At 31.2% G+C, this 25,856-nt stretch overlaps 4 protein-coding genes across 4 annotated transcripts; 2 read left to right on the top strand and 2 right to left on the bottom strand.

Moving 5' to 3' along the window:
• Positions 1-49: 49 nt before the first annotated feature.
• LOC129949518 (protein D3-like) lies at positions 50-1,034 on the bottom strand. Its single transcript, XM_056061035.1, has one exon. It carries the CDS (start codon positions 905-907, stop codon positions 257-259), a length of 651 nt encoding a protein of 216 aa, XP_055917010.1. The 5' UTR covers positions 908-1,034; the 3' UTR covers positions 50-256.
• A 2,914-nt stretch (positions 1,035-3,948) lies between these two features.
• LOC129949517 (protein D3) lies at positions 3,949-4,876 on the top strand. Its single transcript, XM_056061034.1, has one exon. The coding sequence runs from the start codon at positions 4,010-4,012 to the stop codon at positions 4,673-4,675; it is 666 nt and encodes a 221-aa protein (XP_055917009.1). The 5' UTR covers positions 3,949-4,009; the 3' UTR covers positions 4,676-4,876.
• A 1,976-nt stretch (positions 4,877-6,852) lies between these two features.
• Positions 6,853-16,204, bottom strand: LOC129950947 (PIH1 domain-containing protein 1). The gene is made up of 5 exons (XM_056062910.1): positions 16,037-16,204; positions 15,865-15,973; positions 7,352-8,043; positions 7,034-7,177; positions 6,853-6,964 (listed from the first exon to the last, which is right to left on the bottom strand). The coding sequence occupies exons 1-5, from the start codon at positions 16,100-16,102 to the stop codon at positions 6,929-6,931; spliced, it is 1,047 nt and encodes a 348-aa protein (XP_055918885.1). The 5' UTR covers positions 16,103-16,204; the 3' UTR covers positions 6,853-6,928.
• LOC129950946 (multidrug resistance-associated protein 1-like) lies at positions 13,008-25,433 on the top strand. The gene is made up of 16 exons (XM_056062909.1): positions 13,008-13,135; positions 18,481-18,629; positions 18,696-19,001; positions 19,077-19,376; positions 19,444-20,349; positions 20,418-20,555; positions 20,621-20,767; positions 20,827-20,911; positions 20,977-21,802; positions 21,870-22,026; positions 22,096-22,303; positions 23,371-23,591; positions 23,826-24,043; positions 24,098-24,601; positions 24,659-25,040; positions 25,101-25,433. Exons 2-16 carry the CDS (start codon positions 18,600-18,602, stop codon positions 25,290-25,292), a joined length of 4,620 nt encoding a protein of 1,539 aa, XP_055918884.1. The 5' UTR covers positions 13,008-13,135; positions 18,481-18,599; the 3' UTR covers positions 25,293-25,433.
• Positions 25,434-25,856: the final 423 nt, after the last annotated feature.

Below are 25,856 nucleotides of genomic sequence, written 5' to 3'. Positions count from 1 at the left end.
TTACCAAGCCCTGCGTGGTAAGCTAGCGACTAAAACGACATTAGTGTGATAGTAAGTTCAGCGTTGAACGTTTTTTTTTTTAGAAAGTTTAATTAATTATTATTATTTAATATTTATACAATGTATGTTCTTTTTTATATTAAAATATACCCCCGTTGCTTGTAGAGAATTACAAAATTTTTGACTGGTTTTTATAAAATAAAAAACGTTCGTTTTATTTTAATCTCTTTATTTAAAAATAAGAATAGCTAGTAAGTTACAACTTGGATAAATCTTCGTATATTTTCTCAACATATTCATCCCATTCCGCAATGAATAGATTTCCTGCTATGGGATTACCAAGTTGGTATTTTTCAGCAAATTTCTTCACACTAAAACACTCTCGATTGTTGCTTCGAGTATTACCCAAACGAGGTTCATCAAATGTAAGCTTTTTGCTTTGTTTATAGACGAGGAAAATATATCGATGTTTGCCTGATGTTCTCGGTGGACAAGGACTTATGTAAGCGGATAGAACTTCACCCTTGCTGACATCTTCTCCAGGAATATTTCCCACCAACCAATGATGCCATTCACGAAAGGTTGGCCTCCCTCGGCTGGGAGAATCCGGATCTGTTAAACAAAGTGCATGGAATTGATTGGCATCACATTGAAAGTTGATTTTAGGTGGATCCTTGACTTGAGTTGGGGTGAGCTCATTACCACCATCTGCACTAGCACCAGATGAAAAGGTCACTTTTAGGAGTTCTTTGGGGGCTGTTGGAATGATTTCTGGTACTACTCCGTGTTTTGAGAACGATTCTGTAACCTTCGATGAGTACCAAGAAATGCCCTTGTTTCGATTTATAATTTGGTTGAGAGATTCCAAAAGCTTCCGTAGCGGCTTGCGAGTGGAAAAGAGATTCATTTTTATGAAATTTCTTTAAAAAAAAAAAAACATCAGTTTAGACTTGAATTTGGATGCTAATAAGATGAAAAACAAAAAATAAAATTGTTCGGAAGAGTGTGCTTAGATTTGTATTAAAGATTACTTTTTGTAGCTAGACATTAACTTAAAACCAAAAATACAAAATTGAATAAAGATAAGCTAGAAGCAAAACGTTTATCACATAATCTAAATCTTGGGTTAATTTTCATATAAGCTATTAGGCATCCCTAAAAAAAAGTTTTCATTTTTCCCAGTGGAAAAAATGTATATTAATGAAAAATAAAGTAGGTATAGGGTCACTAAAGTTTCAAATTGGTAGAGCTGGCATTTAACAGTTCTCTAATTTAGCCGTAATTGAAATAAAATAAATGAGGTGGACCAAACAGTCCGTAAAGAACTAGGGTTATAATTGTATGCGAGTCATTTAAAGAATGGAGAGGAGCTACAGTTTGTATGCCGAATCCGAATGGCTAATTCGAGAAAGCACATTTCATGACAACGGGCAGTAAGCCTAAGCAGTAACAATGAAAAAAGCTTAAGGGCACAGGTAGGGATTGAATACAAGACTCTAGCATGACAGGCCTACGCACTGGTTCTTTTGAATGTTTGCTGTATTTACTACAATGGATAGCTAAGAACAAAAAGCTACAAAAGCGGTGACACTAACGTAGTAGCCACTTCTAAGCATTTTGTGCTTAAGCGAATAACCCCCACCCTCTAGATGCATGAAAAATGACCAATCTTGACAGCATTGTACAATGGGGAATCAAAAACCGTGTAGAATTTAATGCTTCGAAAACTCAATGCTGTCTCCTATCGTTAAAGCGTAACATACCCCCGATGCCACTATCTATGAGTGGCACTTGCATCCAAGAAACTAATCAACTGTCAGTACTTGGTATGTGTATCACAGATCACCTTTTATGGAACGATCATATATTTGATATTGCCAAAAATGCTGCCAAGAAATTTTTCACCCCTTCTGATCTGGCTGTAATTTACAAAGCCTTCATCCGTCCAAAGCTTGAATATAATTCGCATATCTGGGCAGGTGCCCCCAAAACAAGTTTAAATCTCTTGGATAGAATACAAAAAAGGGCTTTAAAAATGATAGGCGATAGAACTATAATTGAAACATTTACATCGCTAGAACACCGCCGCAATGTTTCATGCCTTTCGTTGTTTTATCGATATTTTTACAAACAATGTTCTGTTGAACTAGCCAGTTGCATTCCACCCCTTAAACAATTCAGCCGTAATACTCGCACTTCCAGGAATGCTCACCAGTTTACCCTTGAGCTCAATTTCGGGCGTACTGTCAAGTATAGAGATTCTTTCTTAAATCGCACATCGAGAATGTGGAATGCTTTAGCCAACTCTGTTTTTCATTCCCATTTTGATGTTCAGAACTTTAAGACCAATGTGCACCGGTATCTCCTTTGTAATCCTTCCCTATTTTCCTAATGCTCGCACTGTGTTTAAATATAAACATATAAAGGGTACTAATAACCCCTTGAGTGCCTGCAAATTATAAAAAAAAAAAAAACTAAAATTTGAAGTGCTATAAAAATAACTACAGGTACCTATTACAATTTACCTGAGGCAGCCAAATGAACACCATGTCCTCTTATGTTGGCCCCACACATTGGGCTCCATTTTGTTGCACTATTATTTCGCGAACACGTAATCCGCCGTAGGGTATTGTTTATTATAAATAAATAAGTGGAATTATAAGTCATTAACAACATTATTAAACTTTAAAAAAATGAAAAGCGTATCTATGGACGCTTCATTTAAGTTTTCAGGCACATATAAATGCTTCAATCCGAACCAATAGAATCTGAAGTGCTGACATGGTCTTACATTGGAAGATTTGTATAGCTTTTTTATTTCAATCGAAATAAATGTTGTAAATGTATATTAAATAAAATAAAATTGACCACATACATGTTTAATGATTTATTAGTGCTGTATTTCGTTTACTTAAATTATTTGCGAACGCAACATGCGCTGCAACTGGTTAAGTATAATAGAAAATGGACAAAAGTGTAACTTAATGCTTAGAGCATTTTTTTTGGCGACGTTAGAAGTTCAGGTCGAAGTGTGATTTTGGTACGAATCTGGAACTAGGAATTGACCTTTTCTTCTCCGACCATAAGGACCTACAGGAAATCGTTCAGAATTTTCTCAACCCCACTTATAAGCTGCTTGGACAACCGCAATACATGGCGATTCTGAAGCCACATTTGGCCAACAGCAGCAAAAGTATTTTGGATTGAGTTTGTTGTAAAAAAAAATAATTTTTGTTGAAACAGTTTTGTTTTTTATTGATTTGATCGTATATTTTCTACACAATTAGCTTCTCTTTGGTGAATTGTTCTGACCAGTAAAAGTGAACAAAGAGGATAGCTGCCGCCAGGCGAGCTTCTAGTTCTTGTTGGTTTATGTCGTGAGTCCATTCCACCCGTCCCCAGAACTTCAGTTGAAACTCTTCTTCTAAATGAGCTAGTATTACGGTTTTGTCTGCGCTGATATGCTACTCTACCACAGCACAGGAAAGGATTATCGACTCAAATTCTAGTCATTCAAAAAGTGGAAGCTTGGAGGATTAACATAAAATATAGAAATCACATGAGTTAAATGGAGATATTAGACCATGAATGCAGAGATTTTATCAAACGCAGACTATAGAAAGTATCAAAATGTAGGTAAGAAGACGATCATGTTTCCTCTTGGGGTTCAATCTCTAAAATATTAAATTCTTGTGCGTATCTATTCCGAATTTGTCGAAAAATTATCATCATCGATTACTAACATGTTGTTTATTTTTCGAACCAATGATAATTTGAAAATTCTCTGCGTTTTTTTTTTAACTATAAATTAACCCATAAACAATTTTTACTTCGAACGCATTCATTTTAGTTGACAGTAGAATTGTTTTTGCATTTGACAGATGTGTATTTATTTGTATGTTCTAAAAGTACTAGATTTTCGTCTATAAAAACCCGATTCATTTTGCATTTTTGCAACCCGGCGCGATAAAAGAACACGGAATTCGATTGTCGCACTCGTGCACTCGTGATGTTTCTTTCTCCTCTGCGTTCACAAATACCTAACCTCGTTCGTCAAGGAACTCAGACTATTGTCAAAGCCGAAGCTAAATATTCAACTCTAACTTTGCGTTTGTATTCAAGTTCATTGCCAAAAGCCATGGAAAAGCACCAAGTTGTTCCTGATGTAATTCCCGTTGCACCCAAGGAGGTCCTTACCATTAGATACGACTCTGGTGTTTTAGTAGATCAAGGCAATGTTCTAACTCCAACTCAAGTTAAGAACCAACCCACTGTCGACTGGAATGCAGAATCCAGTGCATTGTATACACTTTGCATGACCGACCCCGATGCTCCAAGCCGCAAAGAACCAAAATACCGTGAATGGCATCATTGGCTGGTTGGAAACATTCCTGGCAAAGACATCTCCAAGGGGGAGGTTTTGTCTGCTTACATTGGCTCTGGACCACCAAAAGGCACCGGTCTTCATCGCTACGTCTTCTTGGTGTACAAGCAGAGCGGTAAGCTTGCTTTCGACGAGAAGAAATTACCCAACACTAGCGGAGATGATCGCGGATGTTTTAAGATCCAGAATTTTGTTGAGAAATACAATTTGGGTACTCCTGTGGCTGGTAATCTCTATCAAGCTGAATACGATGACTATGTTCCCATTCTCTACAAACAATTGGGAGCTTAATTGATTTAAGCAGCTGGAAGAGCATCAAATGCATGTCTACAGAAGTCGTTTAATAAAATTACGTAATTTTTTGTTTCTTTGTTTTCTTCTTTTTTTGCATATATAATATGAAATTTGTAATATGAAATTTGTAAACAAATTCTTGAATCTGAAGTGATATCTATATTCTTAAATAAAAATGCTTAAAGCATGCTAAATTGATTTATGTTGCTTTTGTTTTTATTTTATTACATGATTTACATTACTAAGCGATGAAGACGGGCTAAACAAATGGCACATCAATTTTGCAAAAATGAAGCTAATGGGGTAGTATCAGTAATTAGATTTGTACTGTGGTTATTCTACCCTCGTTTACTGTGGAAAGAATAACGATAAAATAAAATGAAATGGGTACAAAAATGATTTATGCACATCTCTAGTCTTAATTGAAATACATAAAAATGCTTCTAAATAAAAACTAATGTCAATAAATAAAAATAATAAATGGAGTAACAACTCAAAATGAATGCCCTTATGGCTACCTTTAACGCAGTCAGAACTTAAAATAAAACGAAACATGCATTACTATCGAATACCAAATAGTTCTGTGGGAAAATGTTGAGTATCACTTACTTTTCAAATGTTGGAAGGAGGGGAACTTGCGGATGGACTTTTAATTCGCGATCATTTTTTGGTCCAGACTCAAGGAATCAATAAAACTTGGAATTTTCTTAACAAAATGATATCTAGAATACTTGTATTTTTTTTTAAATTACAAGCTAAGCTAAAATAATTTCTATGAACCATGAAAGAAACTAAAAAAACGTAAGATTGAATGAGCCCCCTTTCCTAACTCAGATTAAGTCCTTCATTATGAATAGTGAGTCTAACAACTGAAACATATGTTGCATATGGCATTTTGTGGCTTCTATTTTTACATTAAATTCAAGTAAAACTTCAACGTTTATATCTCTAAAGGCTAATTTTTTTAGAGTAGGTTATCTTAAATCCATGATAATTATGGAATAAGCTTATCACCCAATATCGATTTGTTAACGCCATTCAACCCAAGCACATCTGAAAGTTTTATTAAAACCCTAGCCCATTATGAAAAATCTAACCTGAAGTATAACGAAAGCTTGAATGTTCCATTGAATTGAATATTTTTGTAATTAAGCATTCAAAAGAAATTGGTAAAGTTTGGCATGGTGTCATTGAAACTACTTTTTGTTGGATAAGAAATTGCCTTTCTAACTCCTCAATAAACATTATATTGAATGGTGTTCTTTAGAACTGCATCTTTTGAAAAGATTTAAAATTATTTAAAAGTAATGCCATCGATATTATTTCGGCTTCCTTATTCGCCCAGCCTTTTCTTCGGATGTGGAACTTTTACGATAGTGGATGATAAGCTCATTAAATTTTAAAGCTTGACAACATTTTTTAAAGGGGAACTGCATTAAAAAAAATATATAAATTTCGTCGAAATTGTTCATATTTCTTGGCTGGTAGAAATTTTATAAAAACCTATCGATGTACCTGTCGTCTTCATTACATTATTTAAAACACCAAAAGTAAGGAAAAAAAGTGTATTGTTTTTCGTGGTGGGTATTGCGATTTTAGACCAATGCGTTTCGACCAACCACGGCAGTTGGGCTTATCCTTTAGATAAGATGTTGTCGTAACTTCCTAAGACGCACGCTTGCTTTAGTCAATTAGCTACATTATGTACAAAGTCAACAACACTAATGTGCTGTAAACTTTATAATATTCTAGGGATTTTAAAATTTAAACACCTAAAATGTAACTGTTGTTCAAGTATTTGTCTGAGTGTAGCAGAAAAATGAGAATAAAATTAAAAGAAAAGGAATCTTTTATTGTTGTTGCGGATGTAAAGCCTTGGACTAAAAGTTGCAATGCCCATTGCATTTAATACAAAGTCCACAACAACTATAAAAGAACAGTTCTATTCTTATATTATTTTACTGTTAACCGAATTTTGATTCAGCTATTTCCCTGTAACGTTAATAAATATTCAATATGGTTTACACAACACTACCGAATATAAGTTTAAACATACTCTGGATTATTCTTTTCATATTTGCTGGAAAATAAAAACTCGCAAGCTACCTGTTTCCCCAAAATATGTAAACTTATTCTTCCAAACTGTTTTGTTTACAAAACAAATGAAAAGCAGATTTGAAATCTAGGAAAAAATTGTTTATTTGTATTTATAATAACTCATATGCATGCAATTTGTACGTATAATAGTTTTTAGCCAGCGACGACGGAAACTCTCACCTGCAGCATCTACAAATGAAAAGAAATAATATATTTCTGATAAATAATATTTCTTTTTTTGTGTAATTTTTGATGTACCTTGTTTGTTTTATCAAAAACTGCATTGACACGATCTTGATCTAGTTTATAGTTGACAAATTTATCAAATAAATATCCATGCTTCATTGACTCGACAAGGATTCGATCCTCTCCAACATTTAAAACAATTTCGCTAGACGAAATCTGTGAGAAAAGGATAAAATGAAAAACGGAATTTTTCCCATATTCGAAAAGTTAAAAATGTTCAAGTTTTGAGTTTAAAGGTTTTTGTTTTCGATTTCCATCATTTAACAATAAGCAAATATTATCTTTTCAATTTTAAAGATGGCAAGATTAAGTTTAAATTAATTTACTTACACATTTAGGCATGTATAGTTCAGCTTGTACCTCGTCAACATTCTGACCCTTAACTTTGGCCCTCAATTTAAATTCAGGAACTGTTGATGCGGCCAATGAAATTTCCTCTTTAATCTTTGTCGAATTCATTTTCAATTCTTCGCTTTTTATCTTCATTTGATTCAATTCATTTTCACTAATTTCCTGAATCAATGGTTTTGTCTTAGTTCCTAGATTAGAATTCAATTTCTCCAATAACTCCCTATCGCCTGAAGATGGATTTTTATAAGTATCCAGAACCGTTTTTACATCATTATTACGAATACGATGTGATACTAGTGTTCCAATGAATTTCCTTTTAGTCAGTATTATGCATTTATCTACTTTAATTTGAATATTATATTTATCACTCAAAGCTTCAGCGATAAGAGCCAAGAAGAAATCCTTAAATAGGATAGATTTTTCAATTTTATAAAAGAATTTCGGATTCACAGCTATGTCACAAGCGTCACATGGATTATTTGATTTATCCTTGGTTATGCGTGGTTCACTGATGCTCATCGGAATTCGATATGAACTTGGTTCATCAGTTTGTAATATTCCGGTGAGTTCTTCTTCGGTTATGTCCTCGGGCGGTGGTATTTCATCGGTGTGGCAGACATTTATGAAATATTTTTCATTTGTATTCACCTTGAAGGACTTAATACAGAAACCTGTAAAATTTTTATAGAATGTTTGTATAAATTTGAAGGAAATCTAAGTTTATAAATTGAATTTCTGGGATATGATGAGTATGAGAAAGCATAAACATAATCAAAATTTATTTTTTCAACAAGTTCAGATACATGTTGTTGCAACAAGTGTTTTAAAAGCTCGTTAAACAAACCTTGAAAATAACAAACTTAAATATAAAAGATAGCTAAATTGATAAATTAAATATAAAAGTTTATGTGTACCCCACTTCTTTGGTTCCCCTCATCAACATTCATCTTTTATTTTTTTTCTGACAATCTTGATATTTTTGTATTGATAAATTTTGACCAGTTTTAAAATTATATTTAACCAAATAAACAATTATTGATTATTATCTTTCCAATCAGGGATCAATAATTGAAAATATTGTGTACATAGGTAGATATAAATTTAAAAAACAGAGTGTATAGTTATGAAAATCTGCAGTAAATCGCACAATGATAATAAATAAACATTGTATTAGGTATGCATTGGATAGTTGTACAGCTATGGCCAAGATAATAGAAACACTCGTTGTTTTTAAGTTAAACTGTTTATTGCTCTTCAGTAAAGTATATTATAGCCTTCAATGAAGAATCTTATGAGAACACAAATGTTTTGCGCCATATAGCGCAGTTATCTTATAGTGACTTACAATTTGGCTGGTCAAAATAGTAACATCCAATGTCGAAGAAAATATCCGCTTGGTTAAAAAAGATAACTTTTTGACGAGATTTTTAATTTGGTACTTATTTTGAAATAAAGTTATTGTCTTGTTAAAAATGCTACATATCAAAAGGAAGAGCGAAACACAGCAGTAAGACCGACCTAAAGTGCGAAGTTATCAATAAACGTTACTTTTTGTCATATAACTGTGAAAACCTAAAGAAATCAGAAGATTAACGTTTTAAACTAACCGCCTAACATGATTTTTAGAGACAGAAAAATTTTATTAAGAAAAGCTTAAATTTGTATGTTCCAAAAGACCTGCAGAGGTTTTAGCATCCGGGTCAATTGTAGAATGTTTTGGCGTATCATATAAAAGTCTCGAATCTATCCCAAATATAAAATAGATCGTACTTATGGAAATAAACCATTATTATGGGTTAGTTACACTTTAAAGCTATGAAACATAAATTAATTTATTTGGCAATAACGCTTATTTTATAAAATTAGATTTAAAACCTGGAAGGAAGACCTTCTTTTGGTAGGTTGTGCGCCCAAATTTTTTTTAAATATAAAATATTGAAAAAATTGTTTGTATTCAAAAAAACTTAGTGTCTTCAATCAACTATAAAACATGGAAAAACGCAATAATCGATCTCTTAATATCAGTTTAAACAGCGGAAATTTCGGCAGGTGAATTATTAACTTCCCATAGGAAGTTATTGTAATGAGTCCGATTTATCAAATTGAAAATTTTGACATTTCTCGACGTTTCAATTTTCCTAGAGTCGAAATAAAAGATTTTTAGAAAGATGTCTGTGCGTGCGTGTGTAGGCACGTTCGTACGTCTGTACGTGCGTACATCCGTATGTCCGTACTTGCGTACATCCGTGCATCTGTACGTTCGCGACGTTTTTTTTGTCGTTTTAGCTCAAGAACCAGAAAAGATATCGACTTCAAATAAACTTTGTTTTACAGATAATAAGGCATAAGGCGGAAAGATGCAGAAAGGGCTCTCAAGAAAATTGCGTGGGTGGTTTTTATTTTTTACAAAAAAATCCAATCAACTTAAAAACTGAAGACAAAAAAATTGTCACCTCGAAAATTTTACAACTAAAATATGATTTCATCTCAAAAACTATTTTGTGCAACGGTGAATTATGTTTTTGACACCTGATAAAATTTTGAAAAAAAATCTAATTGAGTTGTTTTTTGTAAAAAATAAAAACAAAAAAAAATTAATAGAAATTGGTAAAAATTGATTTTCGACTCAAATATCTTTTCAAAACTTTGAGATATTGGCTTTAAACTACTTTTCTCTTTCAAAAAATATTGTTGTCAACATTCAGCAAAATTTTGAAAAAACCGAATTGACAGGTTTCGTACAAACAATTTGAAACCCAACACGAATTTTACAAAAGTTATTAAATATTGATTTCCGACTCAAAATTTAAAATACTGTCTTCAAACCGTTTTAATCTCACAGAACAATTGTTTTCGACATTCAGGAACTTTCTTATAAAAATCCAACAGTCAGTTTTTTCACACAAAATTAAAATCTACAAAAAATAGTAAAATTGGTAAAAATCTCGTTAAATAAAATAGATTTTGAAATCAAACTACTTCATCATAAATGAATTTTTGTTTTAAATTCAACAAACAACTTTTTTAACAAAATACGAAACCCTTAAACTTTTAAGACAAAGACAGACAAATCGACAGACATGATGGGAAGTTATCAGTGTGGGTCGCATCCCAGCCTTTTTTTTAAAACGATTTGAAAAATGCTGCCTACTAAAACATTTTTTTTGTAAAGGATAGGGAATCTTTCGTTTATTGAGCTTACGTCTGCATTTTGACAGCTCGAAAGCGAAACTTAAAGGAACAGTTACTAGATCAAAATGTTTCCATCTCTGTGAAAAAATAAATAAATGCTGTCACTGGTCATTTTCTTTCTGCTTTAAAATCCAAATAATACTTTTTCAAAATATTTTGTTTTCCTCAATTGAAATCTCACCTTATATTTAAGCTTAAGGAAAGGTTTTTGAAATATAGCTCTTAAAAATTAAAACCAAAAAATAATACGGTGCATATAAGTCAAGAGTCTCACTAAGTTTTTGGAAATTGTCATTAACCTTCAATTTAATACTTTTATGGTTTAAAAACATACGTTTAGAGAAAACCAGTAAAATACCAATTCTATACATTACTTTCCTAGTATATTTTAAAAATAAAAATATGATGACGACGAATTTGTTATTAGAACAAAAAAAATACTTTTATACCGTTTTTCTATTAAAAACAAATATTTTAGCATAAATGCTTCAGCGTTTGTTAAAGGTGTCTGTTGGGCAAGTGATGACTCACAACTATCGTAACGTTTTTACGCCAGCCTCGTACACCAAACTAATGTTTAGAATTTTGTAGAACAAACAATGTTTTCCCCTTAATCACCCAAAAACAACTGAAAGTTCTTTAAAATTGTATTCAAAAAATAAAATATCGTAGATCCGATGTTTTATAACGAGTCTAAAACTATTTGCATTCGAAAAGCAGTTTCACGTAAGCTAAAGTTTATAAAAACTGATCACCGATGTTATACACCAAATTTTAATTTATAAATTAATTGGCCTTTTCTAAGTTTAAATCTACTGTCACTATTTGTTTAAGCTGCATCAAATGAATTCCATTTTTTACTTGCTACATATAGGAACTATATGGCAAGTTTAGCATTCGTAAGAAATGTCGAAGTCGAAATTTAAAAAAAAAAACATGATATAACGATGGTAAGGAAATCGAAAAAAAAGCGGGCTCCTACAGCCTAAGCCATTGGGTCGATTTAGTTCAAACTTTGAAGTTAAGGTTTTGAGCAGATTTGCGTTAGTCGTTTTTTTTATGAATTCCATTTCCAAAAAAAACTTATAGCTTTTAATGGATTATTGAAACCAATCATTTGATGTTTTTTTTTTTGAAAGCGTTCGGTTATAGCGATATTTGAAATGAAAACTATTTCCTGTTTAAAATCAAGCAAGTTGATCAATGAAACTAAAATTGAAAAACAAAAATTATAACGTCTTCAGTAAAACGATTTTGTTCCGAATTATAAAATAAAAAATACAATAATTCCATTAATAAAAAAGTTTCATTTAAAGTTATTTTTTCCCTACAAATTCTTTAATTTATTAGTTTTCATTTTGATAAAACATATTTTACAGTCTTGATCGTTTTTAAATCTCGGTACAAAATTGTATTACGATAAAAACCAATAAGAGCTTTAACTTTCCCCATTCTATCAAAAATTAAATGTTTAAATATTAAATTTTATCTGCCTAACATTAGTTCTGAAAACAATATTATTCAAAAGTGGATATTGATGTTATTATTTGGGCCATAGCTGTCTCCAGGTATTTTAATTGTTTTAATTTTAACTCCTGCTAATTTTTATTTTTTATTAAATCACAACTATCTATATCAACTAATTTATTTATTTTAATTGGAATTTTAATTTGCTTTTGTAATTAATATTGGAAATTAAATTTCTTAACATTCCAAAAAATTAATAACTAAGCCAAAACAAAAATCTGATCATAAAGATGTTCCAGTAATAAATCTACACAATCTCATAAAATTAATGAATTTTAAAATTTAAACCATATGTATGTACTCGAAAACCTTAAATTATCAAGTTAATGTGTGATAAGACAAACCTACTTCAACAAGTACTTGAAATTGGTGGTTTACAAGTACTTGGCACGTTGTGCCAGAAGAAGACACATAAGTGGAATAATGTATCTTATTATTTAAGTCAAATCCTATAAGCTATACTTTAAAAATCTAATAATTAATTACCTTCAAGATTGTTTAAGCTGATTTGTTTTGAAAGACCAATATGACTATATATTCCTTATTTCCCAAAGCATACCTTCGTTAAGTACGAAAAGAAAAACAATTGCGTTTATCTGTTTATTATTATGATAACAATCTGAGTTCAATTTTCTTCTATCTATTTGTTTCTTCATCCATCAATTTAATTCAATTAATTGCTCTTTACTTTAAAATTCTGTAAAAACCCATCACAATAATGAAATAAATGAAAATATTCATTTTAATTCAATGTCTATGAAGGTATGTATCTGATGCGAATAAAATAACGTGTATTGATTTCTTTTTTATTTTGGGGGTGAAATTATCAGTAAAATAATTTACCCTCCAAAATTCAATCAAAATGATCTACTATTAAAGATTATATGCGATATAGAAAAAATAACAGTAGATGTCATTTAGAGGTAAACCAAAGGTGTTGAGTAAATCTAAATTTATTAAAGGCTTTAGTAGATTTATATTAAGCAAACGCCGCGGGCGAAGTATTTGCATTAAAAGAAATTATTCTTGTTTTTACATAAAAAAGTGAGTGTCACATAATTTAAAAAAAAAAAACAGAAAATAATCTATATTCAAATAGTGTTAAATTAGTGTTTCAAAAATTAAACAAAATATCTGAAATCACATAAAATAACAAATTCAAATAGTTTTTGTTTTTTAAACTCAGTATCATATAGAAATTACAAAATTGTGTTTATTAATTACAAGTGATCACGAATGGTTTACAATTAAGAGACTTTGTTTTAATAATTAAGGCAGTAACTATTTTTTTTAAAGATTTCTTGTTCTTGATAACGTTATTTTTTGTAAATAACACTGCAAAATGTTTTAGCTAATGCATCAAGGGTATAAATTGGTATTTTCAAATGAAGTTTGGACAGGCACATAAAAATAAGAATTTAAAATAAAACGAACATTTACAAACGAAACAATTTGATAAACATGATGTTGAAAAGGACGCTCTTAAAGGTCAACAAGTTAAAATTAGTTTAAACTTAATATACAAATTTAAATCTAATGTTAGTTATGAATTTTTTTTGTTATGAACAACAAAATAAATTAACCAAATTTGTCGTTAAACTAATTAAGAAAACAATGCACGTTTAAACTGATTGCTTTTCTGCTTATGGTAGCGCAAAAGCTCCAATTTAGAAAGAAATTCTTTGAAACTACTTCCCTTATTTTATTTTAATTAAAATATAGAAAAACTAAAAGTTATAAATTTGTTTTATGAATCAATTTAAGTAGATAAAGCAACAAACAGTGGAATAATGCAAGTTAGTTATGCAGCCTGCAATTTTTAAATTCCTACAAGAATAACTCAAAGCTGCATCATGTCTTAGAAATATTGAACTACGATAGTGAAAAATCATTTTGTTTTGAATATATGGAATATAAAATAGACTTTTATGAATTTATTTTCATATTATTCAGCATAATCTAACGATCTGTTTTTTTTTCAATGCTCAAACAAATTCCTCAAATAAGGGTTGATTAATTATTAAAGATAGAGATAGTCCATATGAACGTGTTAGACGGATACAAAATAACTCTTAGCAAAGATACATAAGTACACCTATGAAATCAAAGCAAGGAGGGATCTATTATCTTTTACAATTGCATGGCACTAAAAAGATTAGATTATGCCTTATATCAGTTCATTGTGCTTTGATTATAATTAATATATTATGCTGAACTGTTTTAATCATTCTCTCATCAGTCTTATATGTTGATACCTACCTCAGTGAAAATAATAATCTAAGAGCTCTCTTTGCCATAAGTTGACCACAACTTGAAGATGTGTAATCAAAAATTGTGATTTTGTTTTTCTTCACTGAAAGTTGATAGACTTTTGATTTTTAACTCCAAAACTGGTCAACTTTCGATTTTTTCAGATAAAAAAAGAAGGAGTTGAAAGCGAACTTAAGGGTTCACTGTAAAATTCAATTTTTTATTACATTTTGTTGCTTCTTCTGTTTTTAAAGTAATATGTTGCTAGAAAATGATCCATTGTCAGCTTCTGAAAGCGAGGAAGAATTGTTTGTCATTAAAACGAAGGCTGGTCTCTTGCTTGCAGTCAAAAGAATAGCAAACAAATTGCAGCGTTCCTTCTTTTTGTGATTTTAGCATTTTACAGCCATATGTGGCCTGTGTTGTAAAATGAAGTAAATTTTTGGTAAAAATAAAAAAAGCGATATATAACATCAATGGTTATTGTTCCTTCCTTTGGCCTAAGTAACAGCTTCCAATCACTTCTTCTTGCATCGAATAAGTTGTTTTACTCGATCTTGTTCGATGCTTTTCAGTTCTTCAGTAAGCAACGTTTTGATATCCGACATTTTTTCTTAATTTCCCAATAAATGCTCGATAGAATTTAAGTTCTGGAACAAATACGGTGGTACTGCCGTACAGAAGCAATCTGCAACAGCGTCCACTCTTTTGCTCACGAGGAACACGAAATTATATACTGATTTCAAATTTCAATTCAAACAAAAATAATGCTTTTGGAATTGATAGATCATAGTTTGCCTTGCGATTAAACAATGAATGCACTGAAAAATCTTGAATATGCCCTAATTATTACATTTACTTATGTTAGGAATGCACGAGTTAAAACCAATTGAATAAGCCAGTCTTTCTTTATGTGGAATATACCGAGAGGTATTAGTTAGAGGTATTAAGTCTCAGAAATAAACATGGTTTTGTCATAAAATCGTTAGGAATATGTCGGAACTATGGGTTTACTAGGAAGCAAAATGTTGAATTAGATAGGAAGTTGTGGTTTTAAACAGCATGTTAAAGCCAATTTTTAAATTTTAACTCCGTTTAAAGTGATATTTTCTGCATTGACATAATAAGGTACTTATATCTCAACATCAGAAAACGGTAAATCTAAAAGTCTAGTTGATACTATCAGCTGTTTTCACACAGTAGTCTCTAGTAAAAAAAAATAACTTAACAATAATAATCAAATCAGCGTATCTACTTATTTGACTTTCTAATCATAATTTCAACCAAATTGATCAGAAAAAGTTAAATAAAAAGATAACATAAATTGTGTTTTTGGTTCGATCTTTATCACAAAACCCAAAAAGATATAATTATGAAGATATGTTTGGACGTAAATGTTTATTATATATTTTTGGACATACTCTAAATGACTTAGCAATTATTTTCAATGCAATGATAGTGCAAAATTTATTTATACATACATACATAGATAATAATCAATTCATATGATTTGTCTGTCTTACCTGGTTTTGGAGTAACTACTTTGAAATCTCTTGGAGGTGCTGTGACATTATTTGTTTTTTGTGCATTTTTACTTCCAAATAGTTTTTCCAATTCGTCTTCAACTTCATTCTAGAATGTTCAAGTCAAAATTCTATCAATGCCGGTAAAGGAAAAAAAGTTCTATTTACTAACCTTAACAATTTTCAAATTATTATCAAAAGCTGTTTCGTCAGCTTCAAGGAATTTTGGTTTTGCCATTATTTTAAATTGGAATTGTGAAGAATATAATAATTTTTTGTTTGTTATTGGAGCGACTTGCTGCTGTGCGAGTAGAAGCTGCTAGGAAACAAAGTAAAATAACAACAAAAAAGCAAAAGCAAAATCGAGAATGTCAAGACAAAAAGAAATACAAATAAAAATGAGGCAAATAGAAAGATAAATACAACAGTACTAGATTCTTAAGCAGGGTGTACTTTAAGGAAATGAGAGCTGATTTGAAACTTAACGAAAGTTCGTTATTTTGGTAATAGATTAAAAAAAATCAGTAAAATTAAAAACTTGTAAGTTCGTAATAATAAGAGAAACTTGAGCTTAAATTCATATGCTAGCCATAGAATATACATTTTATGAGTTTGGACACTTTAACTTAACTTGGGTGCCTCATAAACCACTTTTTTTTTTTGAAAATTGAGACATTTTGCTGATTAGACCAAATATTTAAGGTCTTGAAAAAGTATATTGTTAACTTTAAAGTCAAAAGTTTTTTTTTGTAGGGTGTTTTCTTTCAAATATTTGTCAGTAAATATAAATTGTGATGAATTGTATGACTATTTTGGACGAATGAATGATATTTTCTCCAACATAATTATAATTTTTTTTTTTAAATTTAACGACATTTTTAGAAATAACAACAGTTTTATCTACAAAAAACAAATACTATTAAAAAGTAAATATTAGAATTTGTAATAATTGATTTGCAACTCGAATATCTTTGAGAGTAAATGAAAGTGATGACTTCAGACTTTTTTCCAAAAATACAACACCAAATTGGAATAACTAAAAATACACAGCATAAACTTTAATTATTGATTGTATGCTTTTAGGAGTTCTTTAATTGATAGTTTAATTTAATACAAAAAATTAACTATTTTGAAAGACACCAACTGGAAGATATAAGTTGCCTATTTCCATATGTTTTGAGCTCTAATAGTTCTATTACTGATTTTAAAAAAATTACTACAAACAATTCTTCTATATATTTTTTTCAAATTTGTGTATAAATATTTTTTATTAATACGAGCACACAAAATGATGGAACAACTATATTTCTCCACTTTATATGCGTAACAAATCAAATCTTAAAATTTATTTAAATAAAGAAATAGTCTGTACTTATATGAGGGACTTAAGTGGATTTTTTTTCCATTTGGATGCAAAAAATTAAAGCTATATATTCATGGAATATGTGTGTAAAAAGATACCCCGATACAATACATTTACATACAATCAAATACTGGTCGTTATTACTGCTCAAAGAACTTATTAAAACATAGAGTTTCTTAAAACTATTAACATGTTTATCTCATAGCCATGTATTTTCAAGCCTTTAGTTTGATCAATCGATCCTATTTTTATTATGTTAATTATTCTTGAGAGTACCATACTTTTTCTGGAACTTATAAAATATATTATATCTTAATTTATTTATAATTTTTAAACGACTATGATGAAAAAAAAAAGTAGGAAACAAATATTCAAATTAGATATAGAACCTTTAGGATTTTGATATCTTCAAAAGTGATAATAGCATTTTATTTTGGTTCACTGCAAGATACTCCGAGCTCGTAATTGTCAGAAAAGAAAAGACAGAAGAAAGTCGACATTTTGAATTTTATCAAAATTATAGACTTTACTCAAACCAATTCAACTATTAAAACCGGAAGTTCATTGGTGTCTTTATTATATGAAACCTTTCCTCATTATCGTCGAAGCGATAAAAAAGATCTCCTTAGGAATTCATGAGGAGTCATTATTTCAATATAAGCCAAAAGATTTTTCATTCTATTTTTCTTTGATTATTTTAAAGTTTGCACTTAGGGCTTTCTTGTTTGCAGTTTGGCTGATCTTTAATCCACGATTATTTAATTGTCTTAAACATAAAATGTGCATGTAAGCAAACAGTTTTAATAAATAATTCAATAGTTGACTTAAAAACTGGCTTATTGATATACGGTTAAGTCTTTACTAACTCTAGAATCTCGTTCAATGGCATTATTAAAAAAATGGTTAAAAAAAAAGCATTAAACATAAATAAATTCTTAAAAAGGTTGTCTTTAACTGGAGTTTCGGTGCAAATTAAAAACGTGGTTTTAAAATTTAAAAACCTGTTTGTAAATCTGAACATAAGTTTACAAAATAATTTAAATTCCGAAGTGTTAATATTTTGAATGCATACAAAAAATGGTTAAATGTATAGTAAAGATTTTTCAAATATCTCAAAAGGAAATAAACTGAAAAAGCCAAAATAATAAAGAAAATGAAAAATGGTGTTTTTTTCTTAAATTTGAATTCACCCAATTTATTTAAATCATTTGAATAGAAATTAAATTATTAAAAACAATAATTCATATTTCCAGTTGTAAAATACTCGTCAACTCGGGGAAGGGGTTGACTAGATTTAATTTATAATCAAACACAAAACGAACGAAAAACTTCGTGTCGTTTGTAACGAAAAACCAAATACTACTCTTACACCATGGATGCATTCTGCGGGTCAGAATTTTGGGTAAGTCTTTGGAGAATTTTCAAAAACATACTGTGTTCCTCAATGATCTTTTTTTTTTCAATTTAGAATGTAAACATCACCTGGAATACTGAAGAACCTGATTTCACACTATGTTTCGAACAGACAATCCTTGTTTGGATTCCATGCGCCTTTCTATGGATATTTATGTTCCTCGAACTTTATTACCTTCGTGCAAGTTTAGATAAAAATATACCCTGGAATTTTAAAAACATCTCGAAAGTAGTTCTTCATGTTGCTCTAATTGCACTTTGTATTACTGATTTCGTCAGGGCTCTTATACTAAGTGGATCTACACCGGAAATAATTTATCCAATAGATATCTGGGGACCTGTGATTAAATTTTGTACCTTTGTAAATTGATAATGAACAAAATAACTATTCAACAAACAGATGCTAAGATTTTTCCTTTTTTTTTCCGAATTTCAGATAGTTGCATCGCTTCTGGTTTTGTTGAACCGAAGATATGGTGTCCAGACATCAGGAACTCTATTTCTATTCTGGTTCTTATTGGTTCTTTTTGCATTACCGGAATTAAGAACAGAAATACGTGAGCATAATGATCGTCAGGACAGCAGTTTAGGTTACAATGCCACGGCTGAAGAAAATGCTTGGACTAATTACAAATTCTATAGCTTCATAGTCTACTTTGGAATTTCCACATTGATCCTTCTTTTGAATTGCGTATCTGATAATATGCCCAGGGAGACAAAATACAATAGAACAAAGGTAGGTGAAAGCATGAGAAATATTCCACGTTGAAAAAAAGCTAATTAATGTGGTTTTAAATTTATAGAAAGAAACTCCAGAACTCTCTGCAGGCTTCCTATCCCGAATCACCTATTCATGGTTTGACAAAATGGCCTGGATGGGTTATCGCAAACCCCTCGAAGAGAAAGATCTCTGGGAGCTTCGTCCCCAGGAAAGTTCAAAGGAAATCATGCCAATTTTTGCCCAACATTGGAATAAGAACGTTCGAACAAAATACTTGGTTGAAAACCGTGAATCCAAAGGTCAATCCACGATTGGAAATGTAGCATTTGAAAATCCAAATGGCTCTCAAACCAAAGACTTTGCTTCCATCATGCCACCACTTTATAGATCTTTTGGTGGAATATTCCTCTTTGGGTCGCTCTTGAAATTGATCGCCGATCTTCTTACATTTGCTTCGCCACAAATTTTGTCCTATGTAATTGCTTTTGTTGAAAACAAATCCGATGACACCCAAGAACTTGAACCTGAATGGAAGGGAATATTCTACTCGATTCTTCTATTCCTTTGCGCAGGACTTCAAACTTTTGTCAATGCTCAATACTTCCATAAGATGTACATTGTGGGAATGAGAGTTCGGACGGCCTTGGTGAATGCCATCTACCGGAAGGCTCTTATCATTTCAAACGCTGCCAAAAAAGAATCAACTGCTGGAGAAATTGTCAATTTGATGTCTGTCGATGCTCAGCGTTTTATGGAATTAGTGACTTATATAAGTTTGATTTGGTCTGCTCCGCTACAAATTGCCTTGGCACTCTATTTCCTATGGCAATATCTCGGAATATCCGTTCTGTCTGGTTTGGCTGTTATGATAATCATGATTCCCATCAATGGAGTCATTTCGAATCGTATTAAGATCCTTCAGGAGAAACAGATGCAGTACAAGGATGATCGTGTGAAGCTGATGAATGAAGTTTTGGGGGGAATTAAGGTGAGACGTGGTTTTCAATTCTTATATTGAAAGATCGAAAATTAGCTAAATTTGGCTATCATTTTAAGGTATTGAAATTGTATGCTTGGGAACCAAGTTTCGAGGACCAGATTGGTGATCTTCGCAACAAAGAAATAGCCACATTGAAGGCATCAGCTTACTTAAATGCTGGAACCTCATTCTTATGGTCATGTGCTCCATTTTTGGTAAGAAACAATTAATTTTGTAAAAAAAAACAAAATGTATTATTAAAATGTTTGCCATTTTAAAGGTTTCTCTTGTGACATTCGCTACTTACGTTTTAATTGATGAAAATAATGTACTAGATGCTTCAACAGCTTTCGTATCATTATCGTTATTCAACATTATGCGGTTTCCTTTAGCTATGTTGCCAATGTTGGTAACCAACTTAGTTCAGGTGCGTTAAATGTTATTTAATTGCTTAACTAGGCTGTAACATAACCCTTTTCATTTTAGACTCAAGTATCAATTAAACGTATTAACAAATTCTTGAATAGCGAAGAACTTGACCCGAATTGTGTTTCACATGATAGAGGAGCAAGTAAGCAATAATATAAGTTCTTGCAAGAAAAACTATTACTATTTTAAATATCACAATTTTTCAAGGTTGCCCAATGTTAATTGAAAATGGTACATTTACTTGGGGTGACAAGAACCCCGTTCTGCGGGACATCAGCATGGAAGTCAAAAAACTATCATTAGTTGCTATTGTTGGAACAGTTGGCTCTGGTAAGAGTTCTCTAATATCAGCACTTTTGGGAGAAATGGATAAATTACAAGGTCGAGTAAATGTTGTTGGAACAGTAGCTTATGTTCCACAGCAGGCTTGGATGCAAAACGCGACATTACGTGATAATATTCTCTTTGGGAAACCATATGACAGTAAAAAATATCATCGTGTTATTGAGGCGTGTGCTTTGAAATCAGACATTCAAATGCTATCGGCTGGAGATCAGACAGAAATCGGTGAGAAGGGAATTAATTTGTCAGGTGGACAGAAGCAGAGAATTTCGCTGGCTAGAGCAGTGTACAGTGATGCTGATTTATATTTGTTGGATGATCCTTTGAGTGCTGTTGACTCACATGTGGGAAAACATATTTTCGAAAACGTCATCGGACCAACTGGAATATTGGCTAAGAAGACTCGTGTCTTAGTAACCCACGCAATAACTTATTTACCTCAAGTAGATAATATTTATGTCATGAAAGGTGGTGAAATCAGTGAAGATGGAACATACTCTGAGCTGTTGAATCAAAAGGGAGCATTCTCAGAATTCTTGATTCAACATCTTACCGAAAATAATTCTGCTAATGAAGATGTGGAAGATATTAAACAACATCTAGAGAAGGGAATTCCATCCAAGGAGCTACATGGTAAACTTGAACGTGCCATAAGTCGAGTTAGATCGGCAAGTGTTGTTTCAGAAACTTCGTAAGAATCAAGTCTTTCTGATAAGTAAAGAATGAATTTAAGAAGTTTGTTTTTTATTTCCTCTTAGGTCAATAAAATCATTTGGAAGCAGTAAAGGAAGCTTACGACGACGACATATGAAACGTCAAGAATCTGTAGCTTCTATTATTACAAAAGTATCAGATGTTGTTGCAGGCAAAGATGATGGTAAACTAATCGAAGTGGAGAAATCTGAAACTGGTGGTGTAAGTTATTTTCAAAACTTAAAAATGGGCTAAAAAATAACTCTAATTATCCTATTTTTTTTATTAAAGGTGAATTTGGACGTCTATAAATATTACATTAAGAGTATTGGAGTGAAAATGTCAATAGCAACGATAGTTTTGAATGCAGTTTTCCAAGCATTAGCCGTTGGTTCGAACTTATGGCTGACAGAATGGTCAAACGATAAGGAAGTTGCAACAAATAAGGGACTACGAAATATGTATTTATCAGTTTATGGAGCTTTTGGATTGGTGCAAGGTTTGTTTTCTGGTTTTTATTCTGTAGTTTTAAAACAATAATTAATTTTTTTAAATGAAATACGTTGCAGATAAAATCTATAATGGTTTAATATTTAACTTTCAGCATAGCACTTACAAATGTGTTAACATTTTAATAATCTGTTTTCATTTTCATTGAAAATGTCGTTTACGATAAAATGGTGGAAACAGCTCTATAATTGGTTGGTAGTTTTATTTTCTAACTAAAACTAAAACTTTGTCAAACTCGGAACTTCAGTTGATTGTGCTAAAACTACCAAAAACATGCTTGTCTACAAAACACCCCTCATGCAAGCTACAATTCCAACTCCACCTCTCGATATTGTATTTTTAAAAAATTGTACATTTTCCTTTTCCACAAAACATTGAATGGAATTGTGCAGAAAATTAGTAAATTACAGAGTAATAAAGTTCAGTTGAATTAAAAAACATGATCAACTGTCATTTTGACAAGAGTAGACTAACTTGATAGAATGAGAGATTTTTCTTGATTAATTTTCCAGGCTGGCCAATCTGATTCTAGAAACTTGCCTTACCTTTAAGTCCCTTATGTCGTTTGAACTTGCCCATACATTTTTTCAACTATTTGAGATAAATCAATTGTGCATTTATTTAATTTATTTAAATTTTTTGTTATTGTTATTCATTTGCATTTATGTCACATTGCAATATCTTATAATGTTTTGTAAAGACTACAAAAGAACAAAAAGATATTGAATTATTTAAACACCTTCGATTAAAGTCAATCAATTGAAATAAATTGCAATATTTTTGGTGTCAAAATGTTTGCAAAATTTGAAGAACATGAATGTTACCTTCACGCTTATGAATGATAGGAGATTACATTCAAAAGAGATTGCATTCTCTTACAAATAAAATGTGCCTTTACTCAAAAAGACATTTTTAAATGCAGCAAGCTTTGTATGGCTTCGAAAATTTAAATTAGCTTTTGAAACACTTAAAAACTAGGCCTTTTTCATCAGTAACAATTTAACACCCAAAATTGACTGTTTTAATTTGTATTTTTGTTCTATTCCTCAAATTTAGTTGTGGTCGACTTTTTTGGAACATTAACATTGGCATTAGGATGTGTTTACTGTTCAAAGATCTTACACGAGTTCTTAACGAAAAATACATTGAGATTCCCTATGGACTTCTTTGATACAACTCCATTGGGTCGTATACTAAATCGTTTCTCCAAAGATATTGATACTGTTGACAATGTGCTGCCGATAAGTATTCGTGTGATGATTATTCAATTCTTTGTTGTAAGTATTCGTATTCAAATAAAATATTCATTACTTTATTCATTCATCAAAATTAAGTTAGGAGTTAGATAAAGTTGTTTGTTTTTCAGTGGCAAGTGAGTTGATAAGAGCATTTCACTGCGAATCCAATTTTGCGAATTCTGTAATAACTTTAAAAACCCATTATTGATCACACAAAAAAAAAAGTTGATAATTATATTTTTTAATAAATATTTTATTTTAATCAATTAACAGGTAATTTCTACAATTGTTGTCATTTGCATGTCAACGCCAATATTCATAGTTGCAATCATTCCAATGGCTATAGTTTATTGGTTTGCTCAGCGATTTTATGTTGCAACGTCAAGACAACTTATGCGATTGGAATCCGTTACAAGATCACCAATTTATTCACATTTCAATGAGACGATTAGCGGGGTTTCAACAATTCGAGCATATGAAGTTCAACGAAGGTAAGAATATTCATTAAACTCTTAATTTTTACTTCTTTAATCGTACATTCTTAGATTCATTCAAGAATCTGATGATCGTGTGGATTTGAATCAACTTTGCAAATATCCGAGTATAATTGCCAATCGTTGGTTAGCCATTCGATTGGAAATGATTGGAAATTTAATCATCCTCTTCGCTTCATTATTTGCCGTTCTTGGAAGTCAAACAAATGCAGCTTTAGTCGGTTTGTCAGTGACGTATTCCTTACAAATCACCCAAAGTTTAAATATGTTGGTGCGTCTGACATCTGAAATTGAATCGAATGTAGTTGCAGTTGAACGTGTCAAAGAGTATGGTGGAATTCGACAAGAAGCACCATGGGTTATTGACAACGTTAAGACTCCAAATGGATGGCCTGAAGTAGGTCGTGTAGTTTTTGAAGACTACATGGTTCGTTATAGGGCTGGGCTAGATCTGGTACTCAAGGGAGTGAACTTTGACATAAGTGGTGGACAGAAAGTGGGAATTGTTGGACGAACTGGAGCCGGAAAGTCCAGTTTGACACTATGCTTATTCAGGTATGTACATTTCTATATACTTATGTTTATGAAATAAAATTGCTCTTTCTTGTACAGAATTATTGAAGCCGCTGGTGGTCGTATTACAATTGACGGTGTTGACATTTCGTCACTTGGTCTACACACTCTACGATCCAGGTTGACAATTATTCCACAAGATCCTGTTTTATTCTCGGGAACATTGCGCATGAACTTGGATCCATATAAAACAAGCAGTGACAATGATATTTGGACAGCCCTCGAACTGTCCCATTTGAAGTCATTTGTGAAGGATACTGCAGCTGGTTTGAATTATGAAATTAATGAAGGTGGTGAAAATCTCTCAGTTGGCCAGAGACAATTGGTTTGTTTGGCTAGAGCTTTGTTGAGAAAAACTAAAGTCTTAATTCTGGATGAAGCAACTGCTGCCGTCGATTTGGAAACTGATGATTTAATTCAGGTACAAATTTGAATTTTCTCTATTTTTACTCTATTTGTTATATTTTTGATCTTTTTCCAGAAAACCATTCGATCTGAATTCAAAGAATGCACAGTTCTTACTATTGCACATCGTTTGAATACAATTATTGATTCTGATAAGGTCATAGTTTTGGATAAAGGACATATTATCGAATTCGATTCACCGTCGGCATTGTTGGCAAATAAAAATTCATCTTTCTACAGCATGGCCAAAGATGCAAATTTAGTGTAAATATTAAATTAAGTGAGGATTATTAATGTTTAATTATGTAGTTGACAAAAGTTTATGCAAGGCTAAGAGTTCTTTTTGTGTTTAATTAAATATTAATGTGTAAGATAAATGTAAATAAAAAGTATTTATTTTTATAATATTTTTGTTAAAGTATTGTTTTATTATTTGGAACAATAGTGATCTGAAAGTGGCTTGACTTATTTTTACTCTATTTTTCAAATTTTGAGTTTTTTTTTTGTATTAATATATCCAAAATCTAGATATTTCCTAAATTAAATAATGCCTTACTTGATCTCTGCTCAAAACCATCCCTGATGTTACCATTAAAATAGTTTCAGACACGGTTTTTAAAACCTTTGACTATCTCTATGTATCTATATCTCTTTATCTAAACCATATGAGAGGTGTGCAATGAAAGCTTTCTACTTAACTATTTGAGTAAATATAGACAAAATTAAGTAAAGAGAATTCTTATACCTGAAACTCAAATCTTACTAAATGACTTTTAGTTTTGAAATACATTGATTGTAGAAATTATATAGAAATTTATCTAAGTTATTCTAT

Source organism: Eupeodes corollae, chromosome 3, assembly GCF_945859685.1.
Source record: "Eupeodes corollae chromosome 3, idEupCoro1.1, whole genome shotgun sequence".
NCBI classification, from domain to species: domain Eukaryota; kingdom Metazoa; phylum Arthropoda; class Insecta; order Diptera; family Syrphidae; genus Eupeodes; species Eupeodes corollae.
Note: the sequence above shows the minus strand (reverse complement) of the source record. Positions and strands in the feature narration are given on the sequence as shown.